The sequence below is a fragment of the Eriocheir sinensis genome, chromosome 9 (genome assembly GCF_024679095.1).
Source record: "Eriocheir sinensis breed Jianghai 21 chromosome 9, ASM2467909v1, whole genome shotgun sequence".
In the NCBI taxonomy this organism is placed as follows: Eukaryota; Metazoa; Arthropoda; class Malacostraca; order Decapoda; family Varunidae; genus Eriocheir; species Eriocheir sinensis.
The window spans coordinates 16,048,387-16,066,676 of record NC_066517.1 but is presented as its reverse complement, the minus strand read 5'-3'; the positions used below and the strand labels follow the sequence as shown (position 1 = coordinate 16,066,676).

General features: G+C 42.9%; 1 protein-coding gene across 1 annotated transcript; it reads left to right on the top strand.

Annotated features, from left to right (window-relative positions):
* The first annotated feature begins 10,325 nt into the window (after positions 1-10,325).
* Positions 10,326-16,557, top strand: LOC126995998 (endocuticle structural glycoprotein SgAbd-1-like). The gene is made up of 3 exons (XM_050855970.1): positions 10,326-10,468; positions 11,074-11,621; positions 15,526-16,557. Exons 1-3 carry the CDS (start codon positions 10,457-10,459, stop codon positions 15,698-15,700), a joined length of 735 nt encoding a protein of 244 aa, XP_050711927.1. The 5' UTR covers positions 10,326-10,456; the 3' UTR covers positions 15,701-16,557.
* The last annotated feature ends 1,733 nt before the right edge of the window (positions 16,558-18,290 follow it).

Genomic DNA, 18,290 nt, shown 5'->3' with positions numbered 1-18,290 from the left:
AGAGAACAACAAAAATGAGGAAGGAAAAATGAACGAAAAAATAAAGGGAAATCAGGGAGGAAAAAGAGAAACGAATAGGGAAGAAAAGAGACAAGGGAGGAGAAGACAAAGGAGAGGATTGGCTGTGTACTAACTATTGAGAGAAGAAAAAAAGAAAAAAAAAGAGGAAAGAAAAAGGAACGAAAAAATAAAGGGAAATCAGGGAGGAAAAAGAGAAACGAATAGGGAAGAAAAGAGACAAGGGAGGAGAAGACAAAGGAGAGGATTGGCTGTGTACTAACTACTGAGAGGAGAGAAAAAAAAAGTTGAGGAAAGAAAAAGGAACGAAAAAATAAAGGGAAATCAGGGAGGAAAAAGAGAAACGAATAGGGAAGAAAAGAGACACGGGAGGAGAAGACAATGGAGAGGATTGGCTGAGAGGAGAGAGAGAAAAAAAAAAAGATGAGATGAAATAGTTTTGATATGATTGTAAGTCAAGGAAAATGTTAGTAATTATAGAAGACACTTAAAGGTTAGTTATAGTGATTGTGAAGATGTTTTAGTGAGGGAGGATGTGAGAGCTGAGGGCGTGGGTGGAGCAACAGGAGGAAGAGGAGGAGGAGGAGGAGGAGGAGGAGGAGGAGGAGGAGAAAGAACATGACAAAAAGGGGAGCAGGATAAGACAGGAGGAAAAAAAATCACTCACTTAACTTCGCTTCAAATGTGTTTATCAGAGACTTGAGAGGAATTTGGAGCTGCCTGACACACACACACACACACACACACACACACACACACACACCATAAAAAAAGATATATAAGACAAAACAAACAAAATAATGAATAGATAAATAAATAAATGATAGAATAAATGAATAAATAAAGATGAAAATAATGAATAAAAATGAATTATGAGAAGGTGACCCTGAAATGAAACTAATCTAAATTCCTCTGTTTTTTGCCCACTTCCTTTGCCTCATATATAACAGGAAGAGCAAATCGAGTAGTTATTTCCTTATGTTTTTTGTTCATCTCTTTTTTTTTGTTCATCTCTCCATCTGTCACCCTGAACGTAAACAAACAAGCAAACAAGCAAACAACTGAACCCATTAAATCAAAGCACCTTTACCTACCTGCCTTCACCTCTGATATCAACAGCGAAAACGTGATCTCAGGCGCTAAGAAAAACAATGGTAAATAAATCAACAATGTAAAGTAAAACAAAAACGTAAACAAACAGCATAAACCCACAAATTAAACACCTATGTATATTTTTCTGTTTCTCAAGCCTAAAAAAGTCAAGAAAAATCAACAAAAACAAACACAAACAACAACAAAATCCATTAAACATCTATGTATATTTTCCTGTCTTTCTCAAGCCTAAGAGAAAAATAAAGAAAAATCAACAAAATCATAAACTCAGGTGAAACAAAGACAGGTATATCAATCAACAGGTAGACAAAAACAAACACAAACAACAACAAAATCCATTGAACACCTATGTATATTTTCCTGTTATTCTGAAGCCTAAAAAAAAAGTAAAGAAAAATCAACAAAATCATAAACTCAGGTGAAACAAAGACAGGTATATCAATCAACAGGTAGACAAAAAACAAACGCAAACAACAACAAAATCCATTAAACATCTATGTATATTTTTCTGTCTTTCTCAAGCCTAAAAAAAAAGTCAAGAAAAATCAACAAAATCATAAACTCGGGTGAAACAAAGACAGGTATATGAATCAAGAGGTAGATAAAAAACAACAACTTAAAAACAACAAGAAAATCCATTGAACACCTGAAATTAAACACCTCTACTTACCTACCTGTATATCCGTTTCTTTATCTATTGGTTTATCGATCAAGACATTCATCCCTTTCTTTCTTTATTCCTTACTTTCTTGATTCCTTCATTCTCTTCCTTTTTTCATTCATTCTTTCATTCAGTCTCCCGCCTAGTTTTTTTTCTTTCAGTACCTCCTCCTTTCCTTCTTCCTAGGTGTGAAAATTACAGGTAAGTCAGTCAATAATACGAAATATCAGTTAAGTCAATCAGTGGGTAAGGGAACAGGTGAGCCAACAGGTAGATTATAAGCAGGCAGGTAAAGGGGTGCAGGACAGGTGATCTCAGGTGTAACAAAGGCAGAGGGAGAGTGGGAGACAATTTTCAGGTAACGCAACAGGTGAATCAACAAGTAGATTATAAGCAGGCAGGCAGGCAGGACAAGTAATCTCAGGTGGAACAGAGGGAGTGAGGGAGAGTGGAAAAGCAATTAACAGGTAAAATAACAGGTAGGGTACAAGCAGGTAAGGGGGTAGAGGACAGGTGATCTCAGGTGAAACAGGAATGCGTGGGAAGGCGAGAGGGAAAGTGGGAGAATAGGAGGCAATTAACAGGTAAAATAACAGGCGATTCAACAGGTAGGTTACAAGCAGGCAGGCAGGTAAGGGGTGCAGGACAGGTGATCTCAGGTGAAGCAGGAATGCGTGGGAAGGCGAGAGGGAGAGTGGGAGAATAGGAGGCAATTAACAGGTAAAATAACAGGCGATTCAACAGGTAGGTTACAAATAGGCAGGCAGGTAAGGGGTGCAGGACAGGTGATCTCAGGTGAAACAGGAATGCGTGGGAGGGAGAGAGGGAGAGTGGGAGAATAGGAGGCAATTAACAGGTAAAATAACAGGCGAATCAACAGGTAGGGTACAAGCAGGCAGGCAGGTAAGGGGTGCAGGACAGGTGATCTCAGGTGAAACGGGAAATGCGTGGGAGGGAGAGAGGGAGGGGGAGAGATTAGGAGGCAATCAAGAGGTAAAGTAAAAGTAACAGGTAGGTTATAATCAGGCAGGCAGGTAAGGAGTTGCAGGACAGGTGATCTCAGGTGAAACGGGAAATGCGTGGGAGGGCGAGAGGGAGAGTGGGAAGCAATTAACAGGTGGGACAAGGGCGCCAGGTGTCATACTGTGATGCCAAGTTATGGTGCTTACATACACGCCGGGAGCAGAAGGTCGTGTGTGTGTGAGGGGGATATTGAGTGTGTGTGTGTGGGGGGGGGGTATTGAGTGTGTGTGTGTGGGGGTGTGTGTGTGTGTGGGGGTGGGGGTGTGTGTGTGTGGGGGGTGTGTGTGTGTGTGTGTGTGTGTGTGTGTGTGTGTGTGTGTGTGTGTGTGTGTGTGTGTGTGTGTGTGTGTGTGTGTGTGTGTGTGTGTGTGTGTGTGTGTGTGTGTGTGTGTGTGTATTTCTTGGGTTCAGTATTCATATTGCTTCTCTGTCTGCTTGTCTGTCTGTCTGTCTGTGTCTCGCATGTCTGTTATTTATTAATTTTTGTTTATTTCATTTATCTCTTTGTTTCTTTATTTAGTTTATCGATCGAAATATCTATGCCTTCCTTCCTTTCTTCCTTTGTTACTTCTTTCCTTCATTTATCCCTTCATTCTTTTCTATCATCACTCATTTCTTCTTTCTTTCATTCATTTTCCTTTTTTTTCGTAGTTTTTGTTCAGTCCTAATTTCCTTTTTTTCATTTTTCTTCTTCCTTATTTTATTCATTCTTTCATTCAGTCTCTTGCCTTATTTTTTCTCTCAGTATTTTCTCCTTCCCTTCTTCCATTCTTTCCTTCTTTCTTCCCGTATTCCCACATTCCTTCAATCCTTCTTGGGCGAGGAAGTGGCAGATGGAATTCAATGTCGGGAAGTGTAGCATTTTGAGTGTAGGTAGGAATAACCCCGTACACAATTACTCCTTAAATGACACTCCTCTAAGCAGGTCTGAGCGTGAGAGAGACTTAGGAGTCCTAGTGAGCGCTGACCTCCGTCCTAGGGCTCAATGCATTCAGGCTAAAAATCGGTTTCATCTCAAGGAGCATGAGCAATAGGAGCGCTGAAGTCATCCTCAAACTTTACTTAGCACTAGTTCGACCTCATCTCGATTATGCAGTTCAGTTCTGGTCCCCCTATTATAGAATGGATATCAAGATGTTGGAATCTGTACAGAGGAGGATGACAAAGATGATTCAGGGGGTGAGAAACTTGCCTGATGAAGACAGGCTGAAGCAGTTAAATCTACACTCTCTAGAAAGGCGAAGGTTGCGAGGAGACTTGATCGAAGTTTATAAATGGATGAAGGGATTTAATGAAGGGGATGTCAATAAAATTTTGAGAGTGAAAGAGCCAGGTAGGACGCGTGGCAATGGTTTTAAGTTAGACAAATTCAGATTCAACAAAGACATAGGCAAGAATTGGTTCACCAATAGAGTGGTGGACGAATGGAACAGGCTTGGGAGCCATGTTGTGGGTGCCAAAACCATAGATACATTCAAGAAGAGGTTAGATAAAGCCATGGATGGTGAGGTAAAGTGGGGTTGAGTGTACAGGAGCTGCCTTGTATAGGCCAACCGGCCTCTTGCAGACTCCTTACGTTCTTATGTTCTTATGTTCTTATGTTCTTCCTTCCTTCCTTCCTTCCTTCATTAATTCCTTCATTCTCTCACTCGTTCCTCTTCTTCCTTCCTTCCTTCCTTCCTTCCTTCATTAATTCCTTCATTCTCTCACTCGTTCCTCTTCTTCCTTCCTTCCTTCCTTCCTTCATTAATTCCTTCATTCTCTCACTCGTTCCTTTATCTATTCAACCATTACGTGAGTGAAAGGAGTTGCTTGTAAATGTTGTACTCTTCTAATTGTCTAATTTAATACTCGCGCGATTAATATTTTTCCTTCCTCCCCCGTTTCTTATCTTTTATTTGTCTATCTTTATGTTCTTCCCCCGCGAGAGATTTATTTCCTTAAGCTCGTTACTGGAAGCGGGAAAATTTCTTAATCTCTTACTTTCACTTGATGCAATTTTTTTTCTGCTTTTTTTTCGTCGTCAACTTTTTTCTTCTTTTTTCTTCTTTTTTTTTGTCTTCTTGTTTGTGTTCTTGCTCTTGTTTTATTTTTGTCTTGTTATTCTTGTTAATTTTTCTTCTCTTCTCTTTTTTCTTCTTTTTCTTCTTTTTTCATGTTTTTTTTCCTTTTTGTTGTTCTTGTTGTTCTTGTTCTTCTTCTGCTTCTTCTTCTTCTTCTTCAATTAATTACCTCACAAGACAGTAATCCTTTTTTTTTTTTTTTTCGTGACTTTTATTCAACGTCACAAATTTAAGATCTTTCAGACTCGACATTTTTTTTTTTTTTTTTTTTCCGTCGTGCCCTTTTCTAGGTCACTGATGTCTTACTTAATTTTAACATCGTGGTCATAATGGTACTACTCTCTCTCTCTCTCTTGTTTTCATTATTATTATTTTTTGCTTAATATTTCTCTTATGGTTTCATCCGATTGTTGCTTCTCTTTATATTCTGTCTTTCTCTTGTTATTTTCTATTTTCATTATTATTTATTTATTATTATTGTTATTATTGTCTTCTAGTTCCATTCATTCATTTGTTTCCATATCATACATTTCTTTCATGGTTGTTTTCTTTTACATCCATTCTTTTCTTCTATTGTATGTTAATTTTTGTCATGTCACTCATTCGTTATTCTTCTTAATTTCTCTGTTTTATTCTCACGTGTCTTCCTTCTCCTTTCCTTTTTTTTTTCCTTCCTTCCTTGGTTTCATTTCTTTCTTTTCTATTTCTTTTTATCGTTCTCTTTTTCTTTCTTTAGTTCATTCCTTTGTTTCATTCTTTTTGTTTTTTTCTTCCTTTTTTTCATACTTTTTCTTTCTTTTTTCTTTCTTTCGCCTTTTTCCTTCTTTTCTTTCTTTTTCTCTTCTCTTCTCTTCTCTTCTTTCTCTCAATCCTCTCTCCTCATATGCTAAATTCTTTCTATTTATATGTTTTCTCCCATGTAAGTAAAGTTCATCTCTTATTCTTGTGTTTCTCTTTTTCACGTCTTCTTCTTGTTTCTCTCTTTTCATTTCACTCATTTTTCTCCTTCACATCTATTATTATTTTTCCATCATCTGTTTCTCGTTTGTCTCATCATCTCTTTATCTCCTATGCATGTTTTTCTTTCTCTTCTATTTCGTCTGTATCCTATTCCTCTTTGTACTTCTCTCTTTCCTTCTCCTCCCTCAAATATAACATCGCCTTTTCTCCTGTTTATTTCTCTTATACATCCATAAAACTACTGCGTACTTCCATTTTCTTCCTATTCATGTCATTTATAATATCTGTGTGTATTCTTCTTCCTATTCATATCGTCTATTCTTTTCCTTTCCTTCTCTTCCCTCTTATATCATCACCTTTTCTTCTGTTTATTTATCTTATACTTCCATTGTTTCCCCATTCATGTCGTCTATAATTCCTCCATGCACTCCTCTTCCCTGTTGTGTCGTCTATTGTTTCCTTCTTTCCTTTTCATCGCGTTTACGTCATCACCTTTTCTTCTGTTTATTTCTCTTATACATCCATTGTTTTCCCATTCATGTCGTCTATTATTCCTTCGTGTAGCTCCTCTCCCCGGTCATGGCGTCTATATTATTCCTCCCGGTACTCTCCTCCCGCCCATACGTTACACCTGGTCACGACTCACCTGTTACCTGTCCTCGCCTCCCTGTCTGTTCCAAGCCAGTCATTTCACGGTACAGTTTTTTCGATATTGTAAAACATGAAATACCCATCACTTTTTTCTCTCTTTCCTTTTATTTATTTATTTTCTGTTTATTTTTATTGTTTTCACTTTATTTAGTTCTTTCCTTTGTTTCATTCTTTTCTTTTCGTTATTCCTGTCTTTTATCTTTCTTTTTTTTCTTTCTTTCGTCTTTTCTTTCCTTCCTTTTTTCTTTTTTCATTTTTTACTTCTTTTTCTTTCTTTTTCTTCTCTTCTCTTCTCTTCTCTTCTCTTCTCTTCTCTCTCTCTCTCTCTCTCTCTCTCTCTCTCTCTCTCTCTCTCTCTCTCTCTCTCTCTTGCTTACATAATTATGATATCAAACTTATATCAACGGAACGGCGCCAAACAGACAGACAGACAAACACACATACAGACATACAACACACCGCCTCGTATCATATATTAAACCGCGACGTAGATAAACACACACACACACACACACACACACACACACACACACACATAGAAAAAAGTAAAAAGTGCTACAATAATATATCTCTCTTCGTGCGTCCAAATATTTCTCTTAGTATATAATATTTATCCTATCATTCTTTTTCTTCTTTTTATTTTTTTGTCGCCACTCACCGAAGTCAGTCAGTCTGTGATTAGGTGCAGGATTTTCTGGGGCTCTCCTTTTGTGGGGAGGACGGGGGGGGGAGGGATAGGAAGGGGAGACCAGGGAAGAAGGGAAGGAGGAAAAGGGAGGGGAAGAAAGGAAAGGGAGACCAGGGAAGAAGGGGAGGAGGAAAGGGGAGGGGAAGAAAGGAAGGGGAGATCAGGGAGGAAGGGGAGGAGGAAAGGGGAGGGGAAGAAAGGAAGGGGAGACCAGGGAGGAAGGGGAGGAGGAAAGGGGAATGGAAGAAAAGAAGGGGAGACCAGGGAGGAAGGGGAGGGGGAAAGAGGAGGGGAAGAAAGGAAGAGGAGACCAGGGAGGAAGGGGAGAAGGAAAATGTCTAGAAGGGAGGGAAGGATGAGAAAAAGAAGGGGAGAGAGAAGAGGTAGTGGGGAGAAAAGTAGAAGAGAGGGGAAAGGATAAGAGGAGAACAGGGAAGAAGGGGGAGAGGAAGGGAAGAGGGAGAATGTAGAGGGGAGGGGAAGAAGGAGAAGAGGGGAAGGGAAGAGAGGAAGGGGGATGGAAAAGGTAGGAGATATAAGGGAGGAGAAGGGGAGAGGGAAAAGGTTGGAGATAGAGGGAAGGAGAAGGGGAGAGGGAAACAGATAAGGAAGAAGGAGAGACGGGAAACATGGAAATCAAGGAGAGCAGGCAACAGAAAACCTTATATCATGAATGCCCACAATAGCGATTTAAAAAGTTCATCAGATTCCTCAGTGACCCACGAAACAGACTGAAGCACTTGATGTAACGAACGGGTCAGGAAAGCAGAAACAGTAATAGGAAAACAAGAAGAAACAGCCGAAGTTGGGAGCCGTTGCAAAGGCTAAAATCCCGACGACTATACTGGACAGAGAGGAAGGTGGTGCAGAGGAGGGAGATAAGAATGCAAGGGTAGAAGGGGGAAAGGGGATAGGGAGAGACAAGGAAGGAAAGATGTGTAGGAGGAATATGCCCAGAATCGTCCAGAGTGGAGCTTTTACAGAAACTTTGAGAGAAGAGTTATATACATTGATACGAGGAGGGGCAGGAGAGAAGGAAATAAAAGTGAGTAGTCGTTATATAGGAAAGCGTGAAGTAGGGGAGATGAGGGGAAAGAAAGAAGAGGAGGAGGAGGAGGAAGAAGAAGAAGAAAAAGAGGACTGCTGGGGTAAGGAAAAGGGGAAGGGAGAGAGATGGGAAGGGAAGGAGATGTCTGTAAGTGTAAGGTCTTGAAAGAAAGAGAATGGGGAGGAGGAGGAAGGGGAGGAAGAAGAGGGAACTAGTAGAACGTAAGATATGGAAGAGAGAGAGAGAGAGAGAGAGAGAGAGAGAGAGAGAGAGAGAGAGAGAGAGAGAGAGAGAAAAACAAAGGAGGAAAACTGCTAAGAAGGGGAAAAAAAAGATGATAAAGAGGAGATGGAAAATTAAGGGGAAGGGGGAGGGGAAGGAGGATGTGAGAGGAATTAGATGGGGGGGAAATCTGTGGGAAAACCAAGATGGGATGGGGTGAGTGGGGAGGGAGGGGGGAGGAGGCCGAAACAGAGATGGGGGGAAGGGGAGGTAGGGTGTTGCAAGGCCTTGGGGTGCGGATAAAGAAGGGATATGGGGGGGAGGGGGAGAAGGAAGCTGTGGAGGAGACGGAGAGAAGCGGGGAGGTTATGCTGAGAAAAGGAGAGTAAGAGGAGATGAGGCTGGGAGGAGAGAAGTGGGAGATAGGAGAGGAGATGAGAAGGAGAGCTTGAGGAGAGGAGAGGAGTAGGAGAGTATATGAGGAGAGGAGAGGAGTGGGAGATAGGAGAGGAGATGAGAGGGGGAGTATAATATGTAGCTGTGAGGAGATATGAATGGAGATGAGAGGAGATGAGTAATAAGTGGAGAGGAAGAGAGGAGATGAGTAGAAAATAGGAACACTGAGAGCCTGAGGAGATATGAGTGGGAGATAGAGGAGATGAAATGGAGAATAAGAGAGGAGATGAGTGAGAAATAGGAGAGATGAGAGGCTGGAGAGAGGGAGATGAATGCGAAACAAGACAGGAGATGAGTGGGATGCTGAGACTTAAGATAGGATACCGAAGATGCAAAGAAGAATGAGACAATGAACTTAAATATAAAATAAAAATAAAAAGATAAACAGAGTAGCGGGCTTTTTTTTTTCCTTCATATTTACATCCTTTTTTTATGCCCTTGAACTGACTACTGTAAAAAATAAAAAAGTATGGAAATATGTGAATGGGAAGAAAGAAAAGGATGGGAAACTTAGCTAAAAAGAGAGATGGGGTGAAACTAGAGCAGCGTACGTGGGAGAGGGAAGGAAGGGAGGGATGGAAGGGAGTGGGGGAGGTGTTTATGTGTGTATCTATCCATCTATCTCTATCAATAAACATATCCTCCCTATCCACTTCTCATGTTCTTCCTGGATATGGAGTCTGGTATGTGCCGTCCCTGTGAGTGAGTATGCAAGTGGCGTTCAGGAGGTGTTGCATTATGAAGTAGGAAAAGGAGGGAGGGGAGGGAGAGAGGGGAAGGGGGGGGTAGAGAAGTGGTAAAGGTTAGTGTATGGAGTGGTTGGGAGCCTGGATGAGATGCAGGCTGTCCTTCTCCCTCCTGAGGTCAGCCTTGGTCTGCCTGAGAGGAACCAGGTCACCTGCACCCAAAACCACCCGCATTGCTGACCTGGACTTTGAGGCGACGGTGGTTGATAGTCGTATCAACCACAAGCTCTGTTAGCTTAAAAATAAAATGTTAAGTAAAGTTTGTAATATTAAATAAAGATGGTTGTCATTACAGTCATTGGCGGGGGGGGGCCAATGAATTGCTTTGTGAAAGGATATGAGAAAATATACCGCTCACAACGCAACTCTAATAGATGGAGGCCCGTAAAAAAAAAGTGGTAGTAGTAGTAGTAGTAGTAGCAGTGTGTGTTAGTGTTAAGTTAGTGTTTCGTATTGGTTATCTCACCCCCACCTACCTTTTTATCTGTTAGAGTAGTGGTAGTAGTTAGCGTAGTAGTGGTAGTGTTGTGTGGTAGTGTTATATTCTACTTGTATCCCCTCAACCTACCTCCTTTTTTTTGTGCGTGTGTGTGTGTGTGTGTGTGTGTGTGTGTGTGTGTGAGTGCAGGGATAGACAGACAGACACCACCTTCCCTCCATCCCTCCCTCACCTGCCTCCCCTACACCCCTCCTGCCTGCCTACCCGCCTACCCACCTGCCTTCACCTTGGGACTGCGAGGGTGGAGTGAGTGTGTTCAGCTATATAAAGAGACACGTGGGGCGCCGCTCACCACTCTCTTAGGAAACATGGCCATCAGGGTAAGCAGGGACCCCTCTCACTCTCTCTCTCTCGCCCTCTCTTACTTGCACTCTTACTCTCACTCTTACGCACTCTATCAGTCTCTGTGTCTCCTTGTTTTTTTTTTCATTTACGTTCTTACTTAATATTTTTCTCTCGCCGTTCAGGTTTTGGGAGAATATAATCGTTTAAGTAAGGAAGGATCTCTCTCTCTGTCTCTGTTTTCTCTCTCTCTGTCTCTGTTTTCTCTCTCTCTCTCTCTCTCTCTCATTATCACTTACTCACTTTTACTTTCTGCGTGTTGTGTTCATATTTTTCTCCTTCACCTTTTCTCCTCCACTTCTTTTTTTCCCTCTCTCCTTCTCCTTCTCCTTTTTCCTTTTTCGTCTTCTCCTCCTCCTCCTCCTCCCCTCGTCTTACTTACATCATATACTTTCCCTTTTGTTTAAAAGTGGAAATATAACTTTTACACCCTTCCTCCTCCTCCTCCTCCTCCTCCGGTTATTCCTCCCAACCTCCTTTGCTCTTTCTGGTTTCCTCTTTTACTTCCTACTCCTCCTTCTGCTTCCTTACTCCTCCTCCTTCCCTTCCTCCTCTATTGTCACGTCTTTCTTCTCCTCCCCAGGTCTTCTCCCTCCTCCTGGTCCTCGCCGCGGGGTGCCTGGCGCGGCCCCATATCCCTTCCCCAGGCAGCGCACCCGGGGGATTCGTCAGCTCCTACAGACCCCAGCGGCCCCAGCAACTCGGCCCCTTCCGCCCCGGGCCCGGCAGCGCCCCTGGAGGCATCGTCAGCTCCTTCAGACCACAAATCCCCAGCGATCCGTTCCCTGGAAGCGCCCCTGGAGGCATTGTCAGCTCCTTCAGACCCCCGAGACCCCCCAGTGATCCGCTCCCTGGAAGCGCCCCTGGAGGCATCGTCAGCTCCTTCAGACCCCCGAGACCCCCTAGGCCATTCAGACCCACCGGACCTACTGGCTCGGGGCTCAGGCCGGGCGTGACCCCAGACTACCGCCCAACCGGCCCCATAATTCCCATCCTGGTGGACGAGCGGGACGGCCCCCACGCGGACGGCTCCTACAGCTTCAACTTCGAGACTGGCAACGGCATCTCGCGGTATGAACAGGGCTACCCGCAGGGACCCGAGGGCGCCGTGGTGTCCCAGGGCGGCTGGTCGTGAGTATTGGAGCCCTTTGTTGTGTGTCTTTGTGTCTGTGTGTGTGTGGGTGTTGGTGTGTTGCATGTGTAGTGTTGAGTTAGTGTTGCAATGGCTGGGTCTTGGAGTACTGTTTTTATTTCTTAGTTTGTTTCTTTCTTTCTTTATTCATTTATCTGTTTATTTATATAGTTAGTTAGTTAGTAAGTTAATTAGTTACCCAATATTTTTTTCATTTTATTTATTTATTTTCAGTTTTCGTTTTAGTTCTTGTTTTTTTATTTATTTCTTTGTCTACTTGTGTGTGTGTTCAATTTTACAAGTATAGTTTCAGGTGTGTTTGTCTAGTCGTGGTTTGGTGCTAATTAGGAAAGTGTAGGTATAGGTAAGTTTTGAGTACCTGTCGTGTATACCTGTGATTTGGCGTGATTGTGTGTGGAGCTGTACAGGTAAGGTTTGGTTAGAGAGGTGCTTGTGCCGAGTTGGTGTTTATTCTCTCCAGGCGTGGATGAGTGTGAGGTAAGTTTAGACAAGTATATATTAGTGTACTTGAATGAAACTGGTTTGAGTGTGTATCTTCAGGTGTCAGGTGTAAGGAAAATTGAGACAGGTGAAGTTTGGGTGTACCTGAACGAGACTGGTTTGAGTATATCTCTTAAGGTGTAGCTGTGTGTGTGTGGAGGAAGGTCGGGAAGAGAGAAAAGAGGGGAAGATGAAAGAAAGATGGAGGGGGAGAAGAAGGGAGGTGAAAGGAAGAGAAGATGGGAATGAGGAAAGAGGGAAAGGGGTGGAGGGAAAAAAGAAGGGAGATCACAGAAGGAAATGTGAAAGGAAGAAAAGTGTGGGTGTGAGAGACGATGGAAGAAAGGAAGGAAAAGTGAGGCTGAGGAAAGGCGGAGAAGGTCGAGAGAGGATGAGGAAAGAGAGGAGGAGGGCAGGTATGCTTTTAGTGTACTTTACCTAGCTTGGGGGAAGGCGGTGGCTGAGTGGTTAGCGTGTCGGCGCCACGTCCAGGAGGACGCGAGTTCGCGTCCCGTACGTGGCCACAAGCTGGGATTTTTCAGCCACCGCCAAGTGGCCTACCCACAAGCTGTCCTGAAAACCGCCTATCAACCAGGAGTCAGATCGTCTCTCTAAATAGAGATAATCAAAGATGAGCTCCGGGGGGCAGCATGGGGCAAGCAATATGACGCCACTATAAACACTTGCCTTCGCCATAGCGGGCTGGGGTCAGCCATCAGGCCCCACTACCGCCCACCGGCGCCATAGGCCGAAACGTAAAAACAAAACAAAACCTGAATGAGTTTGGTTTGAGTGTATGTGTAGTTGTGGCTGGGTGTAAAGTAAGCTCAGGCGGGCAAAAATGGGTGGTTAGGTTAGTGTAGTTTAGGTGTAGATGAGAAGGTGTGGGTTTGGGATCATCTTAACAGGTTTGGGTGGGTGTAGAGGAGTGCATGCAGGTGTAGTTGTAGGGAGGGTAGGTCACTTCATTCATACCCTCACCCCCTACCCCCTCCTCTTTCCCCTCTCATCGCCCCTCCCTCACCCCCGTCACGCATCTCTACTTCTCTCACGATGCTTCTCTCTCTCTCTCTCTCTCTCTCTCTCTCTCTCTCTCTCTCTCTTCTTACGCATGCTTCACTTTCCCTCTCTCTCTCCGTTCCTCCATTCTCCATTTCCTCTCTTTCCTCATCCTCTCTCCACCTCCTCCGCCTTTCCTCAGACCCACTTTTCCTTCCATTCTTCCATCCCTCCACCTTCCTCCACCTTCTCTCACACCCACATTTTCTTCCTTTCACCTTCCCTTCTTTGACCTCCCTTCTTTTCCTTCTCTTTCTTCCCCTTTTTCCCCTTCTTTCCTTCTCTTTCTTCCCCTTCTTCCCCTTCTTCCCTCTTTCCCACCTTGTCTTCTCAGTTTTTCTTCTTTGATTTCTCTTCCATCCTTTTTTTGTCTCCACCATTTTCCACCTTCTCCCCCCTTTCACCCATCTTCTTCCACACACACATCTTTTCCTTCCTCATCTCTCTTCACCTTCTTCTTTCATTATTGCCTTCCATCGCTATTCTTTCTCCCATTTATCTTTCTCTCCATCCTCTCCCTCTCTCTCTTGCTTCTCTCTCTCTCTTCTCTCTTCTTCTCCCTCTCTTTCCCATTGTTACCTCCCTTTTCTTTTGCTTTTTCCTATTTTTATTTTTCTTCTCCCTCTCCTTCTCTCCTTCCCTCTCTCCTTCTATTTCTCTCTTCTCTTACTTCTCCTATTGCTACTTACTCCACCCTCTTCCCCTCTCTCTCTCTTGGTTCTCCTCCCCCTCCACCTTCTCCCATTACCTGTAATCCTAAAACTTACCTGATTTTCACTTAACTGTTATCTCATTACCTACCTTCCCCTTACCTAACGTGCCCTCCCCTTACTTGTTCCCCTCTTACCTACACTTCCCTTACTTACCCTTTCCTTGCCTACTCTCCCCTTACCTACCCCACTTACCTGGCCTACCCCGGTCCGATACAAGGTGCTTTGCCGGGGCGCCTCAGTCTACATACCCGGGTAATGGAAAGCCTTGAGTCTTCCTGTATGTGGTTCAATAAGGAGGCGGGAAAAGGCGGTAAAAAAGAGGAACACTTCAAGGCTAAATGAAAGAACAGTTACGTTATGAAGTTGAAGTTATTATGGGAACGTGGTAATTGACTAGTCCTTCTGTGGCATACCTGTACGTGAAGGTGAGTTAGTATTGAGTAAGGGGGGTATGAATTAAAAAAAAAAAAAGTAAGATGAAGAAATTAGATGAAAGAAAACAAGTCGAGTCTACGTGTTGGCTGATCGCATATTTTCTTCTGCTTCGTTTTTCTTTTTTTTCTTTTTAATTAAGGTGAAATATGTAGCTTAGGAGTGGATGAAAGGAGGGAGAGAGGGAAGAAGGGAGGAAAGGAGTAAAGAACATGAGGGAGAGAAGGAAGCAGGGATGAAACGGAAAGGGAGAGAAGAGAGGGAAGGTTGGAGGGAAGAAAGGAAAAAGAAAATAAGGGAGAGAAGTAAGGGGTAAGGGAAGGGAGGGAGGGAAGGAAAAAGAGAGAAAAAAAAACAGAAGAAAGAGAAGGAAAGGGGGGAAGGAAAAAGAAAATAAGGGAGAGAAGTAAGGAGTAAGGGAAGGGAGGGAGGAAAGGAAAAAGAGAAAAACAGAAGGAAGAGAAAGAAAAGGGGGAAGGAAAAAGAAAAGAAAAGAAGGGAGATGAGGAATGATTAAGGAAAAGGAGGAGTGAAGGGTATAAAGAGAGGAAGAGAGAAAGAGAAGAAAAGAAGGGAGGAAATGAAAGAAAAAGAACGGAAGAAAGAAAAGAAGGAAGGATGGAGTAAAGGAGAATAGACAATGAGAGGGAGAGAGGTAAAGAAGGAGAGAGGAAAGGAGAGAGAGAAGAAAAGAAGGAAGGAAAGAAAAAAAAGAAAAGAACGAAAGAAAGAAAAGAAGGAAGGATGGAGTAAAGGAGAATAGACAATGAAAGGATAGAGTTCAGGAATAAGAGAAGGAAGATAGGAAAGGAATGGCGGGGGTGGAGGGAACAGGAGGTAGGAAAACAATAGGGCGTTCATTCAGCAGTTGAGTTACCTTGTTCCTCCTAATTAAAGGTTACGAGGCGCAGGTGGGGATACGCTTCACGGGACGCACCGAGCAAAAACAAAGCGAAAGAAAAAAAAAGAAAAAGAAGAAAGGAAAAGTAAAAATATTGAGGCGAGAGATATGTATTTAGAATGTGGGTTACCCGGCCTTATGTCCTTGTGTGTGTGTGTGCGTGTGTGTGTGTGTGTGTGTGTGTGTGTGTTTGGTAAGACAGAGAGAGTGCTTGTACCAATTCATCTCACTTCCACTCTTAACCTTCATAACCTCCTCCTCCTCCCCCTCCTCCTCCTCCTCCTCCTCCTCCTGCAGCTTCACCTTCCCCGACGGCACACCTGCTGTCTTCTCCTTCGTGGCGGACGAGAACGGGTACCGCGTCGAGTCCCCGCTGCTGCCCACGCCGCCGCCGCTCCCCGCCCACGCCATCGCCCAGATCGAGTTCGCCCGGCAGCAGAAGGCGCAGCAGGGACAGTCCTATCGCCCCTAAAGACCTCCTACTGATCCTCCTCCTCCTCCTCCAGCCAATTCTTCTTCTTCTTCTTCCTGCGCCTTCAAGAATATATTATCCTCCTTCTTCAGTGTTTTCCTTCTTGTCGTTCCTTAATTTTCCTCTTTTGATTCTTCCTTCGTCTTCTTTTTCTTCCCTCACTTCTCTCTTTCTCTCCTCTTTTCTCTCCTCCTCTTTTCCTCTTTCCTTCTTTCCTCCTGGTTATCCCCATTCGTTTTTCTTCCTTCTTTCCCCTTTCTTTTCTTCTCTCTATCCTCCTTTCCCCTTTCTTTCATCCTATCTGTATCTATTCCTCTTTCTTTCCTGCATATTTCATCCTTTCCTCTTTTTCTTCCTCTCCTCCTTTCTCTCTTCCCTTCTTTTTTCATCCTTTCCTCTTTTTCTTCCGTTCCTTCTTCCATTCTTCCTCCTTTTTTCTTCCGTTCCTTCTTCCTTTCCTCCTTCCTTCTTTCTTTCATTCTTCTTCCCCTTCCCCCCCCCGCCCCCCCCCATCCGACAATCGTTACCACATCGTCACAGCTCCACCACAACACCGTCACGATTCCGTCACGACTAAAAAAATACTTACACGTGTACGTCAAACTATCGTGTACGTGTGTGTGGGTGTGTGCATTTGTGTACGTACCGCTTATTATTATTACTTTTTTTTTGTCTTAGGGAATGTGCGTGTAGATAGCTAAAGGTTTACATGTGTGCGTTTCCCTTCCTCTGTCATGTGCGTATCGGTTATTCTGTGTACGCGTATCATGTGCGTGTGTATATCCATGTACGCAAGGATAATATATAAGTGCGTTAGGATGTGTGTTTGTGTGTGTGTGTGTGTGTGTGTGTGTGTGGAGTTTGTACGAGAAAATAAATGATGGAAATAAACAAAATAAACAAAATAAATAGTATGTGTGAATGCATGTATAAGTATGTATGCAATAATAAATGTTAGGGCTGTATGTATAAGTATGTATAAGAGTGTGTATCCAGAGTTTATACGTGCAAATAGATGATATAAATAAACATACTAAGACGCCCTGTACAAATATCATCTATCTTCGCGGCCTTACTTACTTACTCGGTTCCAGGATAAGTAAGACGAAAGGTAAAGGAGAATAAATATTGCACCCTGACCCTCGCCTTCAATGCCTCGGTGGTTGGTCTTGATTGAGGGCTGAGTGTGACGAATCGATTGCTTAGATTTGTTCATAAGCTTGTTGCCCTTCTCTCTCTCTCTCTCTCTCTCTCTCTCTCTCTCTCTCTCTCTCTCTCTCTCTCTCGTGCGGTCTTCCTGGTTGTAAAAAGAAAAAAAAGGCTAGAGAAAAAACAACACCCGGATTTGTGAAGTTCGGCACCGGGCACATCTCGGCGCCAAACACTTCTCCTCCTCCTCCTCCTCCTCTTCCTCCTTGAGCTATATTGCCCTTGGGTGTCTCGTAATATCAGGTGAGAAAGCATCGTTTGTTCTTTTGTTTTGCTTCGCCTTCAGATTAATTCCCGTCAGACCGAGATAAGGGAGCGAACGAGATGGATAGATAGATAGATGGAGAGAGAGAGAGAGAGAGAGAGAGAGAGAGAGAGAGAGAAGGAATAAGAAAGATATGAAGGAGGGAATAGAGAACAGAGGAGAAGGTAGGGGAGAAGAGAAGAGATGCAGGAAGGAACAGAAAGAAGATATGAAGAAAGGAAAAAAAGAACAGAGGAAGAGAGAGAGAGAGAGAGAGAGAGAGAGAGAGAGAGAGAGAGAGAGTCATAGATAAACGAGAGACAAATATCCTTCCTGCAAAGATGAACTACCAGCCTTGACGCGGGGCAGATCGAGGCTGATGCGGCAAAGGAAAATTGATGTTATAAAAGTGTAGTATATCAGGAAAAGTGAAAGAAGAAAATAAAAGAATCCGAGGAGATATTATCCTACAAAACGTATTACCAGCCAAGACTCAATAGGCTGATGCGAGGAAGAAAAATCATAGACGAAAAAGTAAAGAAAAAAGAAGCAATTATCAAAAGTATAGAAGAGAATTTTCCTATAAAGACATACGAAGCAAAAACGAACCAACAGGAAGAAAAATAAGAAAAATAAGTAAAGAAAAAGAAGCAATCACCAAAGTATAGGAGAATTATCCTATAAAGACATACGAAGCAAAAACGAACCAACAGAAAGAAAAATAACATACAGGGAAGTGCAGAAAATCACGGTAAAGGAAAACAAGGACGCTAAAAAAAGGTAAAGAGAAATAACTTAGAATTACCGAGAAGAAAAAATATTAACCAGCGTTACCAGATTATCGTACTCAGAACATTGTATTTTCCTCTTTCTGACCCATAACAATTGCAGAAAAACATCGATAATTAACCATCTGAACTTTAATTGTAAATGTATATCGTTATCAGTGTAGAATCGACAGTTTTGGGCCTCAAGCAGACGAAAAGATTATGCCTAGTACGACAATCTGGTAACGCTGATATTAACAAAGAGGCATATAATACAAGAAAATAAAACAAAGAAGAAAACAATATAAAGGTAGTGAAGATGGAGCAACATAACACAGAACAAAACAATGGAAGCTGTTGCAAAGACTAA